At 39.2% G+C, this 13,369-nt stretch overlaps 1 protein-coding gene across 1 annotated transcript; it reads left to right on the top strand.

Moving 5' to 3' along the window:
* The first annotated feature begins 417 nt into the window (after positions 1–417).
* LOC120110248 (ABC transporter A family member 1-like) lies at positions 418–7,647 on the top strand. Its single transcript, XM_039124693.1, has 5 exons — positions 418–801; positions 883–1,067; positions 2,624–2,678; positions 2,762–2,833; positions 6,686–7,647. The coding sequence occupies exons 1-5, from the start codon at positions 754–756 to the stop codon at positions 7,064–7,066; spliced, it is 741 nt and encodes a 246-aa protein (XP_038980621.1). The 5' UTR covers positions 418–753; the 3' UTR covers positions 7,067–7,647.
* Positions 7,648–13,369: the final 5,722 nt, after the last annotated feature.

The raw sequence follows: 13,369 nt of genomic DNA, 5'->3' as shown, positions 1-13,369 counted from the left end.
GCTTCAATTGTTTGTTGAATGATCCACTGTTCAAAATCAAACAGTGATTTATGAAAAAAAAAATTGGAGCTAATATATAGTTGATTCCACACCTCTTAGTTTGAATGCCCAAATTTCTGCATGTCCTTTTCTTGGGTCTACTAATTCCAATAAAAATTTCCAATTCCTTCTTTTCAAGCATCAGCCAAACACTCTTTATAACAAACTTCAGTTTAGAGAGATTAAGACATTATTGGTTGTTATGATTCTTAAAGTCTTTATATGGCTAACATCTCCAGCAAGGGAGTTGCCTCCTACCATGCATATCTCTCCAGTCAATGTTCGCACTACTTCGAGAGTGTTGTCACGATAAGGAAAAAAGACTATTAGCTGTTAGTAGTTATGTGCTTGTTGATTGTCAAGAGTATAGTTATTGTCATACATGTCCAAATATACATAAGTCAAGAAACGAGCATCATAACATGAACTGAAGGTATTAATCGGTACTTCATAATTTTCCATCCTTTTCATTTCTTTAGTCTATTGCCTTTTCAGGTTACCAACCGGGAAACAACTAATGTACTCACGCTTAACAAACAATATTCAATTTCCATGCATTGGTATTGTGGAAAAAGAATAATGGTTATAATTAATCAACCATGACATTATGAAATTTTATGAAACAAACCTATATGTTTTCGTCACTAATTGGATTGAGATCAGGTGGGTTTGGCAGACAAAGTTGACACAATTGTAGGTGCACTTTCTGGGGGAATGAAGAGGAAATTATCCCTTGGTATTGCTCTTATTGGAAATAGCAAGGTGCGGTAAAGATAAAATAATTGCTTTCCATATTGTTCTTCATGTTACTTCATAAATGTAAAATTTGTTCTCAATTCACAGGTTATCATCCTTGATAAACCAACCAGTGGTATGGATCCATACTCAATGCGTTCAACATGGCAGTTGATAAAGAAGATCAAGAAGGGAAGGATAATATCATTGACAACACATTCCATGGATGAAGCCAACGTTCTAGGTGATCGAATAGCTATCATGGCAAATGGTCATTTGAGATGCTGTGGAAGGTCTCACCTGTTCAAACTTTTGATGTTTAATCAGCATATATATTTATATAATTGTAATAAGATATGCTCTTCATCTAATATTCTAATTATTATATAATCGATTTTTTTTTGGCCTTTCGGTAAATAAATTCATGGAATATTGACTTATGGGGAAGTTTTTTTTATATATGTTTTTATTCTCAAATAGACATCTGACAGTTGCATCTAGGTTCAATTTCATCATGATTCCTTTTGTTTTGATAGTTGAAAAACCTCAAAAGATTGCTGATCCACATTATATGGAACTTACTATATCTCTGCCAGATATTTGTAATTTTGTATCTGTCAATGGGTACTCAAATTCTTACTGAAAGATTATGTAGTAAGTTACTGTCAACAACTTTATCAAGAACTACTAAGCTTTTCCTTTAAAGAAGATAGTGTTGAGGTATTATATTCAACCAGTTTGGTAGATACCTAGAATCTTGGAAAAAAATTAAAATGGAGATGGTCAGAAGCAGATGGTTTTGCTGGAGATTTTGTGCAAGGCTAAGGAAGAAGAACTAATGGATGGCTTTGATGAGGATGTTCTTGGTTGTACCCTGAGTTATTACAATATAGTGCATCCTAAATATCTACATCCGCTGTCTATTCATTCACCTCTTTATGCTTGAGATCAAAGAGAGATTAATGGATATAGAATAGTTAGGCTAAAGAAAAAGTGAACTCACTAAGACATACTTAATGTACTCTATAATAGATATTCTGTTATTTTTCTGGTTTGCCTGCACAAAGTTACTAGCATGACTGCACACTTAGTATGCTGGGACCTTGTTTCTTGGGGTTTAGACTGAGGTTCCTCTTCTTCCATTCATTTATACTGAGAGCCTGATCCTATTGTAGGCAAAGCATCTTCACATTGTTGTGGACCACCACGATCTAAGTAGTCTTTGAGTTACTCCTGTTTGTTTTGTCGATGATGTGTCATCCTATGCAGTATGCACCAATGTTTGCTTCCTCCATTGTATATGACCAGACCATCATAGTAATACACATCCCAAAATCTTATTCTTAACCCAATTTACTTTAACTTATCCATTGGACTCTAATTTTAACTTTAGTATCTGAACTACATCTTCTCCTTAGCATCCTTATCATATTTTACTTACCATGTATTGTCCACTTCTTTATTTCTCAACATTGTGATCCATTCAGCATGAAAGGTCTAATTCTCTCAACTGTCCCATAGTTTTGCCTTCCCACCATATAGAGCCTATATTGAGTTACCCAGTGATACTGATTTCCATGGTCTATCTTTATCTTGGTTGTGACCTTCCAACTTACTCTTATCCGTGTGTTGAATGTAGTTAATGTCTTTATTCTGTAATTTGGTGGGTGTACCACCTTATGTGAACAAGGATCTAGGTCAAATCTTACTTTCAAGAGGTAATGCAAGCAATAACATTCAGAAATTTTAATACATAGCAATTACCAAGCTCCTTATATTCTACACAACATTTTTTTGGGTTTGTGCCTTTAACTACCTTCTTAGCTATATAATTTCTTTTTCTTGGCAGCTCCCTTTACTTAAAGCATAAATACGGGGTTGGTTACACCCTTACAATGGTGAAGGTTTGTTTCTTAGCTTATCTTTCAGTTTTTTAATGTAAATTTAACTCTTGTTTACTATCTAATATTCATAATATTCTATTTAGGCTGCACATGGTGTCTCTGTGGCTGCGGACATTGTTCATCGTCATGTTCCAACTGCTACATGCTTATCTGATGTACTTCTCTTTCACTGATTTGTTTTTGGTCTTTAGCAGATATCTCTTGCCGATCTTCTTCTTGCTTTTACGAAATAACTATGGACATTAGGAGCATCTTGATTGAAACTGTTGTTTCCAACTTTCCATGATTCATAGAGTATCAATGATTTATTTCTTTTATTTGGATTGCTCTTGTTGTGGCCACATATTTATTTTAGAATGTAAAAAATTTGTTCCTAGTATGCTTTAGAATTATCCATGTTTCACTGTATGTGTTGTGAACAGAAATACGGATCACTATGTACATGCTCTTATGAAACTAAAATATCAATTAAATGACAGCATCCTTGCAGTACTACAACTTTCTCTAATTTGACTGGTTCATGCATTATCTTTTGCCTAGTTGATGACTTGAAACAACTGCATATTCTTTATCATAATGCTGCAGTTGTTTTGCATGGTTTATTGCCACTTGAAGTGTAACAGAATGTTATATGTTTTTCGGACATGCTCTGGAGCTTTAGAGGATATTCAAAATCCAAATATTGAGTCTGAAGCTGCACTGATACTTTAAAATACTTAATTAAGTAATTCAGTTCTCTTTTTCAAGGAGAGTTGGTCAGAAATAGTGACAGCGGACACCGTAGGGAACCTCAAAATGCCACTGCTGATATCTGGAATCAACTGCAGCAAAAATATGAAATATGAATTTCGATTGTGTTCTGTTGTTTGCAAAGTAATGTTTGAGGATCACTCTTCATGAAAATAAAACTCACAACTAGGATATGCCGTACCGGCCCGTACCGGCCACGGGCCGATGCGAACCGGTCCGGATAGGGACTGGTACCGGATCAGCGTGGGATTCGGTACTGGGAGCTTGTCATTGAAAAACTGACCGGTACAACTGCCGTACCGGTACGGGACCGGTACGTACCGGTCCGAGCCACTATCGGTACGCCAACCGGTACCGGTACAGCGGACCTTGTTCATAATAAATATCTAAGTGACACCCCTTTATAAACGTTTTGACAAGTGGTTTTTTCTAATCAATTGTGAACACTATCTGCGAACTGCTTAAAATAACTTTAACACGCCAAATAGTTGTGACTGATATTTGCAAGCTCACCTTTAACACTCATGATTGAAGGGCGCAAACATTGTTATCAAGATTGGGGTTGAGTGATAAACCCTAAAGGGGGCTAGATTAGATGGGATCATAACTCCTAAGAGATTTTTGATTTCTTTCAGATTTTTTTTTAAATATAAGGAAATATGAGATATGAGTCAACTGTAAATAGATGAATGGTGAATAGAAAGCCTTACATTTCAAAAAGTCTAGTTTCGACTAATATAGGCGCATAGCATGTCTTATGGAACAATACTTTGTTTGGTTATTCAAGAAATTTATATATTATCAATCAATTTAACAATAGTTTTACATAGAATGTTTTAGAAAAACAAGGACGAGACTTTAATGTGTGGCTGTAAAAATACAAAAAAAATCTTTTTTTTTTATCAACTCTATGAGCTTCAATAATAGACTTTCTAATTTTACCACCCAAGAGTTATTGTTGGCAAATAGTTTGAGAGCCCCAAAGTTATGTTAATTACTGAAAACTGATCCATCCTTGATTTTAATTAACATAATCAAGTTAGATCCTCTGATCCAAAGAGGATCATATAGTACGTCATATGGATCTAAATCTTGTGTTCCTACATTGATCCTGATCCAAGGATGGGATCGGATCATCTAGGGGCATTTTGGTCCAGATCGTAAGATCTGGATCATGAATTGTAAGATTTTAACAACAATGGAACCAAATAGAAAAGGATTCTTCAAACAAATTCTTCTCGTTGAGGCATCACATGAAAAGACTGAAACCCTGTTATACCACTTGATGCATTCATTTTCTTAATAATAATAACTTGATGAAAACAAGAAAACCTCTCTGGTTGCAGTTATTCATCTTGATGAAGCACCATTGGTCATGACAACCTTTTACCTTTAGCATCCTCTGCATAAAGGCATTGGTCCTGCATATCCTCTATTATGTGTTTGATAGGCTCTTAAGCAATAATAACTAATGTTGAAGCTGGTTCCTGTCAGTCCTTCTGAAGTTGCTTGAAGTCTTAAGTTATTGTGGCCTGAAGAGTTGATAGAGGGAACTTGTTAACCTGATCAAGCTTTTGAGCAATCTCCCTGTCCAGTTGGCTTCAAACTCAACCCTCCTTTGCAACTCTGGTTTGATAGTTGGCTTGTTAAGAAGAACTCCTGTAACCATGGCATACAAATTGAGGTCTATGATTTAAACTTTTCATTTTGATTGCATGTGACGGTTATGCACTAAGGACACTTGATGTCAAGATGACCACACCCAAAGCCCTTATCAATTGTATTTTGAGCAGAAACAGATGAAACAGAAAATGAGAAAGAGGTAAAAGATGGGATATTTACTTTAGACAGTTTGAAACCTTCAAAAACATTTAGAGTTTAGGTCAATTTTATTAAATCGATCAATTGAATATATGTTCTTTAGGCACTATAAATACATTGACTCCATGGATAATTGTCCTACAAGAATAAGGAAAATCAATATAGAAAAGACAGTCACAATTTCCAAAGCCACCGAGGACGAGAAAAATAGGAAGCATGAGGTAGCCAATTCCCATTGGATCTGGACTCCTTATACTAAAATAAATTCCCTAATTCGATTTAAATCTTCTAACAATATGATAATTTAAAAAACCGAAAGAAAGGAACCAAAGAAGGAAAAGATGAGGAGCAAAGGGACTAGTTAGAGGGATGAAAGAGACCAAACCTGGCCAAGATGTTTCTTTGAAACAAAATAACTCCAAATTCTTCACAGAATCACAGTTCATCTTTCCAGATAGACCATTGACTCAAGACTTTCAAACATGATTTCAAAAAGCATTCTTAATCAATCTGCAGTTCTGCTACATCCAAAGTTTTTCAAATAACAACCAAATAAAAGGAAAGGAGAGATACATGAGTTATGACTCCTCTCATTTAATACTAGGAGATCAAAGTATCTCTTTTGCTGGACTATGTCTTAGTCATTAAGTATATCAAATGCTCCAATAATATTCCATGATGCTTGCAACAGTTGAACTAGGTGCTCAAAAGAGCTCCAATATCGTATGTCATGTGAGATGTATTTGGGCACCATAGTTTGCAAAATGTAATTAAATAAGGCCTATCACTAAAGGAGATTTTTAATTATATTTCCATTACTTCAGCAGTTGTGCTAATTGATACTAATAAAGGGATTATTTTTAGGTCAGTATGTAGCAAGGCGCCATTCTTTGTTTTCCTCACAAACCTTCCTTTCTTCTGTTTCATTTTCTTCTGATTTCAGTTATTGAGGTTTCATTTATTGCACCTGCAATGATCAAGAAGAATAACCTGTAAGGCATGATGAATGATTTGAAGTTGAAGACAAGATTATCTGCATCTTTTTTTTGGGTTAGAGAAAAGCACACACTTCGCTGACCTAGGTGTAGATAAAGACATGAAATGCAAGGAAAAAGATAACCAAGGTTTTACATTTATGGTCAATTTATTTACTTGACATGAAATTAATTCCACGAGTACTAAAGCAACTTTGCTGTCCTTGCATCTAAATCATGTTTATTTCAATGATCTATGTGGGGAATATGGTTTTAGATAGTTTTTAATCTTTTTAATAATCTGGCTTTCATTGCAGGCTTGTTGTTCATTTTATCTTGTAAAGCCTGGATAACCACTTTTACTAAAGTTAACCTACTATTTTCTTGCTCCTATTTTTCTGTTGTTCATTCAATTATTCTTTATTGCTGAAACTTTTTGCATTTCATTTTCTGCTTCTTTAGGTAGGTACAGAAATTTCCTTCAGACTTCCTCTTACATCATCTTCTTCCTTTGAGAACATGTTTCGAGAAATTGACAGTTGCATAAGACGACCACATCTAAGCTCTGAAAAATGTCACTCCAGTTACAGTGAGGGAAATTTTGGCATTGAGAGTTATGGTATCTCTGTCACAACCTTGGAAGAGGTGTTCTTGAGAGTTTCAGGGCAGAACTTTGATGAAAATGATAAAAGTGTATATTATGCATCTCATACTGGATCTGATACAGTGGTTTCTGAAGCTTCCCACGGTACACTGATAAAACCAACAAACTCAAAGCTACCTTTTAGGTTCAAATGTTCTTCATATGGATTTGTTATACTCTGGGAAGCGCCTGCAGATTAATATTTTCCACAGTTTGTAGTTTCATAGCATTTGTTACAGTTAAGTTTTGGAGCTGTGGTTTGGTTACGAGGTCTACATTTTGGGAACATTACAAGGCTCTTTTCATAAAAAGGGCAATATCTGCTCGGAGAGATCGAAGGACAATTGTTTTCCAGCTGTTCATTCCAGCTGTATTTTTGCTGTTTGGTTTGCTGTTTTTGAAACTTAAGTCACATCCTGATCAGTATTCTATGACTTTGACAACAACATATTTCAATCCTTTGCTACGAGGAGGTGGTGGAGGACCTATTCCGTTCATGAGTTCCATCGCACGTGCCTCAGCAAGTGATTGGAGCAGAGCCACTTCTGCCCTTTGTGCCGCTTCCCCATGCCAAATGAGGACGCATGAGTTGCTCATATGTTGTGTTTGCGTAGGTTTTAGTGATTCATGTTAGATTTGATACATTGCGGTCTAATTGATCGATCCTACTTCGCCTATTAGCCTTTGGTTGAGTTTTGATGATGTAAAGATGTATTAATTCTCAACATTATCTGTACTGTGTCTATTCTGCTCTTCAATAGTGTCGAATTTTGATTATCTCCGACAGAATTGTTTACGGTGTCCTATATTTATATTCTTTCTATCCTCTTATTAACTTATAGTTCGTTAAAGTTATTACATTAAGCCATACACACACACACACACACACACACATGTATTAAATTTATACCAAATTAATTGTTTAATATAACAGTTTTACGGATCAAAATAAACTTCAATTCCAAATACCTCACTTTTGTCATGGTAATGCGCATTACTATAGAATGAGAAATCCTAATGGTCACCAACGGCTTCCAGATGTGAAAAACATCTTCTCATCAACCTGATTGTCATACACCTTCCCCCCTCTCAAATAACCTTCATTGTTTGAAGCATCGTAGAACCACCAGCCAATGTAGTCGAGGTGGAAATGGTTATGTGCACGTTGGTGAGGGGAAGGAGGTGTGGGTGTCTGTGAAGCCCAACCTCACGTTGAATATATGGGCCAGCCTCTTGGCCCGACCCGGCACTAAATAGAAGGCCCGATGGTCCAATCCCATTGTCCAAACAGGGCAAGCCCTGCTCGAACACAAAGGAAGGAGGATTAGTCCTCCTCCTCCTCCTCCTCCAACTTTGCCGGAGGCTAAGAAAGCCTAGCCTCTATTCCTATTTAAAGGCCCCAACCCCAGTTCTTCCTCACTAGTAGCCTACCGCGCTTTTCGCTCTCTTCCCCTATTGGAAAACCGTGAATCAGGCTCACTGTGCTCGCTGAAGATTGCGGCCGAGCCCTCGTCGGAACCAAGGTAAGGCCGTTGGATCTTTTTCCCTTCCCTTCTTTGATCATAAGCCTCACCACCGGCCGAGATTTCACCAGAATAATCCAAGGATAAGAGGCATTGTTTATCCTCTGTTTTCGTATCCAAAAGCTATTAGAACTCCGAAGCCTATCCTACCGAGTCTATCTTACCGTTACCCAGAATTTGAACGCCTCTCCCTCCCCGAATCCTAATTCTTTTAGGACGTTGCTGAACCAATGATAAATAGGACACCGTTCTTCCTCAACCCTCAGAACATTGATCCCCACTGCCATAGGCTCTCTCTGTCTCTCTCTCGCGCACACCCATGGCCATGGAGTGGTCGAACGGCAACACAACGTTGAACCTGAGGGCCTTCTCCTTCTTCTCCCAAGGTGGAGGCCAAGCTATAGGAGAGCGCATGGTGGAAGTACGGATCCAAGTCTCGAGGTCCCGCGTCCACCATGGGAGCCAAATCTTGCCAGTCCAGAACCGAGTGGATGTCTTTGGGTTCCTCTTCCCCCTCCCTCGCCTCTTCTGCCACCAGCTCCGGCAGGCCCAAGTGGGGTACATGCTCTCCTTCGTCAGCCATCCCTATCACCACGACGTCGAGTTCTGGAGTCGCCAGATATCTTCGTTCGCCTTGCATGCCGCCAGAGCCGCAGTTCTTGAAGGCCGTAGTGGGTTCTTGATGGACGTCGGCATTAGAATCCGCATGGTCGATCGGTTTCCGTGGTCGATCTTCTACCGGGGCGCCGAGTTGGTGGACGAATCCTTGATTCTTTCTTCCGACGGGGGCTTTGGAGAGGCTGATGAGCCGGCGAACGAGTTCTTGATGATTCCTTCGGAGGAGAGTGCAGGCGGCCGAGGGGAGTTCGGCGGCGTTCCAGCGTCGAAGTCTTCGGTCAACGCGCTGGAGACGAGAAGCTTTCAAGAAGATGAGTCGGCATCGGCATGCGTCATTTGCCTGGAGGATTTGGAGGCTGGGGTGGAGGTCACGGCGATGCCATGCTCCCACGAGTTCCATCGGACGTGCCTCAGCAAATGGTTGGAGAAGAGCCACCTCTGCCCTTTGTGCCGCTTTCCCATGCCGACTGTGGGCTCACAAGTTCCTCATCGAGTGACTGGAGTTGGACAATAGACACATATGTTGTTCGTGATTCAAGTTTGATTTGGTGCGTTGTGGGTGTAATTGATGCATCCTACTTTGTATATTGAGTTTTGATGCTGTAAAGATGTATTATTTCTTTCATTTAATTGATTGGAAATCAACATTATCTATATTGTATCAATTCTGCTCTTCAATAGTGTTGAATCTTGATAATCTTGGACAAGTTTGTTTATGATGCCCAATATTTATACTCTCTGTTCTACAAACGAGTCCCACAGTAAGGTCTAATGTCGATGCTGGCCTCCCGCTCATGAGATAGCATGAGGGAGGTTGTACGTGAAAATTAGAAATCTTCCAGGCGAGCAAGATTGGGGGATTGCCAAGGAGTGGAGGAGACTCCGAATGGACAGGGTCGGCCCAACCTTTAGACGACTAAGACGGTTGCTTAAGGCAAATACATTTGCAAATCATTCAATAAGTAGTTTTACAAATTATTATATCTAGCCAAGTTTCATATGAAGTAAATAATAAAAATTATTCAGCTACATGGTTCCATTGTTGATTTGGTATTAGAGATGTGCTAACTACTCATTTGATTGGTCACCGTTTTCAAACTATCTGAGACTAAGCACATCCTGTGGCTTCGAAAAATACAACAGTTAACGGCCTAGGAAGAAACCCCAAAACATCAATATAAATAAAAAAATTATAGATAGAGATTAGCCCCGAAACATCAATATAAATAAAAAAAATTGTAGATAGAGATTAGCAAATAAATAATATCGAAATGAGGATAAAAATCATGAATTCTTATGTCCGCCATCTCGCACAGCTCAAATAAATTGATATATACATATAAATATACATCATCAATCATGAAATACCTGTTTTATTCGAAAGTGATATATCATATATCATTAAATAGAACCCCCCTGCCCCCTCGGGGGGATATCCGGTCCATAAATGGACCTGTCACCTGGGAATTGGTCGTTACCCCCCTTCGGCCTGTGGCCTCGTCCCCCTCAGGGGGATTTACTTATTCGCGCACACATGCGCGTCCTCAGAAGTGCGGCCCACTTGGTGTCGGATCAGCTCGACAGGTCACTCAATAGTCTTTCGCGGAGTACCCCTCTTTTAGTGAACCTGGGGAGTTGTCGGCGGCTCGACGATCTGTATTCCAAAGGTTTTACCGAGGTGAAGCTTTTGGCAGGTATTCTGTTATTTTTAGCTTTCTCTACTTCAGGCTCTTCCGAGGGCCTTTGTTCTATCTCCCTATGAAGTCTGGGATCTCTTCCAACTGAATGTAAATAGTTGATCAGATTCGTGAACCCTGTTGAGTCCACTGTACTTACTGGAAGATTCGAAATGCCAACCCTAGCTCGACTCGATCGATCGCGCGGAGCCCACCCGAGTTCGTTTTCTGCCGCCACTGGGTGGCCGCTGGGGAAACACAGCCCGGCCCCCTCTCGGGAAACGGGGGTGGGGGTCCAACAAGCACTTGCAGCAGAGGGCTGCTCAGAAAGGTCTGTTTAGTGAGAGGCTATGCCTGTGAGGTTCCTCATTGGCCTTGGTGCAGGTCACCTCCTTCTAAGGAATATCCGCCTGGTCAGAAGCGATAGGATTCCGGGTGATGAAAGGAGGTGTGATTGAGTAAGTGAGAAGTGTGGTTCTCGGAGTTACCACGGTGCAAGTCTTAGTAGGGCTTGCCAAAGAACCCCTCCGGGGGCCCCGGGAAGAGGAAGAAGCAGATAGAGCAAAGGTCTCCTCTTTCTGTCCGCTCTTCCCGAAGGAATTGCATGTAGAGATCCGTAGGGGCTTATAGTTTAATTGGTTGAAACGTACCGCTCATCCAGGGGTTTGATCAGCATAATCAGCAAGCGTTGGGATCCATATCATTGACGTTGCGCCTACGAAGTCTATAGACGGATGCTAAATTTGATGTGATCGGCGCTGATCTGAACAAAGATTAGCGAGTAATCTTCTGGAGAGAGAGCTCTTAATGCATGTTTTAGAGAAGGGGTCTGACAGGCTATTTATAGCCCTCTCCAGGGACCAAACGCCGTGATTAGTTACACCCGTGAAGAGTCACCCCCCATCAAGGCAACCTTTCACTGCCATGCAATTACCTTAATGCCCTTGTGATTATCAAGATTTACGAAATTCAAGGGACACTTGTCAAGATGTGGGTTCTAATTAAACAGGATCAGGGTTTAATTAAATAGGATCCAACATTCTCCCACTTGGACCATATTGACGCCATTTGTCAATGTGGGCCACAACTTGACGGGATCCCAATATTCTCCCACTTGGACCATATTGACAAGTAAAATATCTTTAGCACTTGAATTTTATAATCTTTATACGCGTATTCCTTTTATTCTGATATCAAGTCGGGCAAACTGTATGTTTGACTACTTTGAGAATAATAATACGAACCATGGCGCAAATAACACCTATTTGATCGGCGTATAACCTTCCATGATCACTATATTACTAAACCATCATAACCAAACCCTTATGAATGAACTTCTCATAAAATTCATTCTTTGGTCACAATTGCTGCTACCATAGTATGCATAAACCATGTGAATTCATTAAAGCAGAAAATACAATATATGTGATTTACAACCATCTAAAATGTGCACAATAATACATCAATTAATTTATACAGAAAAGACCCATTTGACTGACATGCTCCTTATGCAATCCCGGGGTTATTGCTTTGGTCAAAGGATCTGCCAACATAAGCACAGTATTGATGTATTGAACTGAAACTTTATGGTCTTCACATTTTTCCTTTATAACAAGATATTTCACCTCCATGTGCTTATTTCCATTGGATATCTTGTTATTCTTTATTGAGGAAACTGCTGCTAAATTATCACAATATAATGTTATGGGCTTTGAAATAGTGTCCACGATCTGTAGGCCCGTGATAAAGTTCCTCAACCAAATAGCCTGTGTAACTGCATCATAGCATGCTAATAACTCAGCCTCCATTGTTGAAGCAGCTGTCATCTTTTGCTTCGAACTCTTCCACGAGACTGCACCACCAGCTAATAGAAAGATATAACCTGATGTTGATTTTCTACTATCTGGACATCCCGCAAAGTCTGAGTCTGAGTATCCAACTATCTCCAAGAGATCGGATTTGTTGTATGTGAGCATATAATCTTGAGTTCTTTGAAGATATCTCAATACTTTCTTTGCAGCTCTCCAATGTTCCATTCCTGGATTAGCTTGAAATCTCCCCAGTAATCCCACAACATATGCTATATCAGGTCTGGTACAGACTTGAGCATACATTAAAGTCCCAACGAGTGAAGCATATGGAAAAGCTTTCATATGCTCCCTTTCAATTTCATTCCTCGGAGATTGTGATTGGCTCAACTTTTCACCTTTAGTAATAGGCACTGGACTTGGTTTGGAATTTTCCATACCAAATCTCTCCAACATTTTCTTAATGTAGGCTTTTTGAGATAGACAAACTTTTTCCTTAGATCTATCTCTATGAACCTCAATGCCGATGACATATGAAGCTTCACCCATATCCTTCATATCAAAATTACTGGAGAGAAATTGCTTAGTCTCCCTAAGCAATGCCAAATCACTACTAGCAAGCAAAATGTCATCTACATATAGGACTAGAAAAATAAATCGACTCCCACTGATCTTAAGATAAATACATCTATCAACAACGTTTTCTACAAAGCCAAATGTAGAAATGACGTTATTGAACTTAAGATACCATTGTCGGGATGATTGCTTGAGTCCATATATAGACTTATTTAGCTTGCAAACTTTTTGACTCTGACCTTCTGAAACAAAACCTTCAGGTTGTTTCATGTAAACTTCTTCCTCTAAATCTCCATTAAGAA

This window comes from Phoenix dactylifera, chromosome 3, assembly GCF_009389715.1.
Source record: "Phoenix dactylifera cultivar Barhee BC4 chromosome 3, palm_55x_up_171113_PBpolish2nd_filt_p, whole genome shotgun sequence".
Taxonomy (NCBI): domain Eukaryota; kingdom Viridiplantae; phylum Streptophyta; class Magnoliopsida; order Arecales; family Arecaceae; genus Phoenix; species Phoenix dactylifera.
Note: the sequence above shows the minus strand (reverse complement) of the source record. Positions and strands in the feature narration are given on the sequence as shown.